This window comes from Tribolium madens, unplaced genomic scaffold (genome assembly GCF_015345945.1).
Source record: "Tribolium madens isolate multiple individuals breed KSU strain unplaced genomic scaffold, Tmad_KSU_1.1 Scaffold_7;HRSCAF=85;Tcas5.2_LG10, whole genome shotgun sequence".
Lineage (NCBI taxonomy): Eukaryota > Metazoa > Arthropoda > Insecta > Coleoptera > Tenebrionidae > Tribolium > Tribolium madens.
The window spans coordinates 7,500,553-7,502,823 of record NW_025401050.1 but is presented as its reverse complement, the minus strand read 5'-3'; the positions used below and the strand labels follow the sequence as shown (position 1 = coordinate 7,502,823).

General features: G+C 31.6%; 1 protein-coding gene across 2 annotated transcripts; it reads right to left on the bottom strand.

Moving 5' to 3' along the window:
- Positions 1-244: 244 nt before the first annotated feature.
- On the bottom strand, positions 245-1,795 carry LOC123009941. Of its 2 annotated transcripts, none has more exons than XM_044406530.1 (11): positions 1,660-1,795; positions 1,530-1,611; positions 1,356-1,483; positions 1,284-1,304; positions 1,193-1,222; positions 1,105-1,137; positions 1,011-1,046; positions 569-962; positions 470-517; positions 378-419; positions 245-330 (listed from the first exon to the last, which is right to left on the bottom strand). In XM_044406530.1, exons 1-11 carry the CDS (start codon positions 1,735-1,737, stop codon positions 275-277), a joined length of 948 nt encoding a protein of 315 aa, XP_044262465.1. In that variant the 5' UTR covers positions 1,738-1,795; the 3' UTR covers positions 245-274. The 2 variants fall into 2 exon arrangements, with proteins under 2 accessions (XP_044262465.1, XP_044262466.1); XM_044406531.1 differs by having other exon boundaries at positions 1,656-1,791.
- Positions 1,796-2,271: the final 476 nt, after the last annotated feature.

The window sequence follows — 2,271 nt, the reverse complement described above, 5'->3', positions numbered from 1 at the left end:
CAACAGCCTCGAGAGAATGGAACATGGAACGTGGCCGGAATCCAGAAGAGGGACTAACGGCCAAGGTTGGCACTCTATGAGCTTTGATCTATCAATATCCAACACATCATCATTCATACGCGGGGCCTTAGACACCATATTTGCAACTAAAGTGCACGGCTACTTCTGTCTTGAGCAAAACGTGATGTCACGTACGAGAATAAGGAGTTTTTATTTTGAGGTTTGAAACGAATCAAAGAGACGGTTTAAAAAGCCGAAATTTATTAAATTAAGCTCAACAATAGTAATAACTGGATTTGTCACGATAGTAACGAGTATCAATATTAGAACCTACAAAGATAAAAAATAAAAAAATAATTTAAATTAACAAAAATTACAAGTGTCTCCTTTATCAAACACGATATTACTTTTACTCTGCCCTGTAACAATAAAAATAATAATAATAATAACAACAAATAAAAACGCTCACGTCTCGTCAAGCAAGCTTCACACTTGCATTTTACTATCGACTTAAGACCTGCAAAAACATGTTGTAAAATATATACAGGGTGAACACTGACTGAAATACGATTAAAATATCCCTCTTTCTTGCAGACAACAGGAGCATGACAGTCGTAGCACCTGCACACCTTGACTTTTGTTTGTTTTGCACACTTGCAACATTTGCAAGGCTTGTTTTTGACATCAGTGTTTGAATAAGTTGTTTTCTGAGAAACAAAGTCTTTGGGTTTATCACATTTGCAAGACTTATTTTTTACATCAGTATTTGAGCAACTTGTTTGAGGAACAGTGTCTCTAGTTTTAGTTAATTCTGATTTAAAACATTTACAACAAATACACATTTTTGGCGTATTTGCAGTTTTTTGTATTTCGATGAAGTCTTCTTGAAGAGATTTGTCACACTTGCAACAAACGCACATTTTAGGTTTTTTATAAAAATTTGTTTTGTAGTCCCTACATGGCTGAAATTTTTATTTTTATTTTTTTTTTGTTTCAATTTTTTAACTTACTTCTTCGTCGTGTGTTTGTATGCAACTTGAAACTCTCTAAAAAATATAACTTTGTGATAATCTAACAGTAAGTAAATGAAATACTCATATTTACAAATTGTGGACAGGTCATTGTGTCACATTCTGACTAAAAAATAATCATAAAGTAAAAGATAAACCTGTTCTATGTTAAAAACACTTACAGTGTCAATACTGCTCGTATCACTTAGTTTCTGAAACCACAATAACATTTAATAAAAGTACTAAAATTTAATAACTTGAAATTTTACTCACATTTGACTCCTTATCAACGTCCTACAAACACACTAATAAAAAAATATTTTCACAAATTTACATTAACTTAACTGGTTTATCACAGGTCACAAACCGGTTACAAAGTTCCATAATTGCTTGTAATCCCGTAAGAAAAACTTCATCGGCTGTCGGGCCCAAAAAACGGTTAAAAAAATCGGGCGCACAGTCACAATCAATTGCTACATAAATCTTAATTAGATTGAATTTAATTTTATTCTAAAATACCTGTCCAGTTTTGGTCATCTGTTTTCTCACCAACTGCATTTTTCACTTTTGCGATAGCTGATTGTGTGTCAGTGTTACAACCCTAGAATATGAATAGTTTATGGACAATTAGAGGCATAGAAAAACCTGCGTTTTTTGTAAATTCTGATTGCTGGTAATTGTAACATTGATTTCTTGGGTTGTTGGTCCAGGATGAAAATTTACTCATAATGATTTTAGACAAAATCACTAAAATTTCAGAAAATTTTGGCTGACATATGTCATATTTTGATAGAATTATATGTATATTTGAGAAACAACTTAAACTTGTATTTGTTAATTTTTCTGCTTTCTCACTAAATTTTTATATTCTGTGATATAATTATTTATGACTTAAATTCTGTGTTTGCTATCGGAACTTTCAAAAACAATGGAATTTAATTTAGTGTAGGTCATTATAATAAACGAACATTTCGTTGTTTGCTAAAAAATAAAACATAACGTTATGAAGCACAAAGTCTTTGTTTCATAGCAAATGTCTTTAACAAGATTAAATTATTTACACGAATAAATATAATTCAACAACTTGACGAGCCCGAGATGATGGAAAACCTAGTATTAGTTTGTACACCTGAGCACAAGTGGAACAATTTGAGCTGAAACATTACTTACAATTATTTGAGAGGCTTACATGAAGCAGAAATTATAGCATTGTGAATCTTGTTGACATAGTTTCAAAATTTTCTCCGGTCTTAAAACCGCA

Coding starts and splice junctions, on each gene's coding strand:
- LOC123009941 (XM_044406530.1), bottom strand. CDS start 1,737: ATGAGTAAATTTTCATCCTGGACCAACAACCCAAGAAATCAATGTTAC. Junction 1,612..1,659: donor AATCAGAATTTACAAAAAAC/GCAGGTTTTTCT, acceptor TTCATATTCTAG/GGTTGTAACACTGACACACA. Junction 1,223..1,283: donor ACGTTGATAAGGAGTCAAAT/GTGAGTAAAATT, acceptor TTGTGGTTTCAG/AAACTAAGTGATACGAGCAG.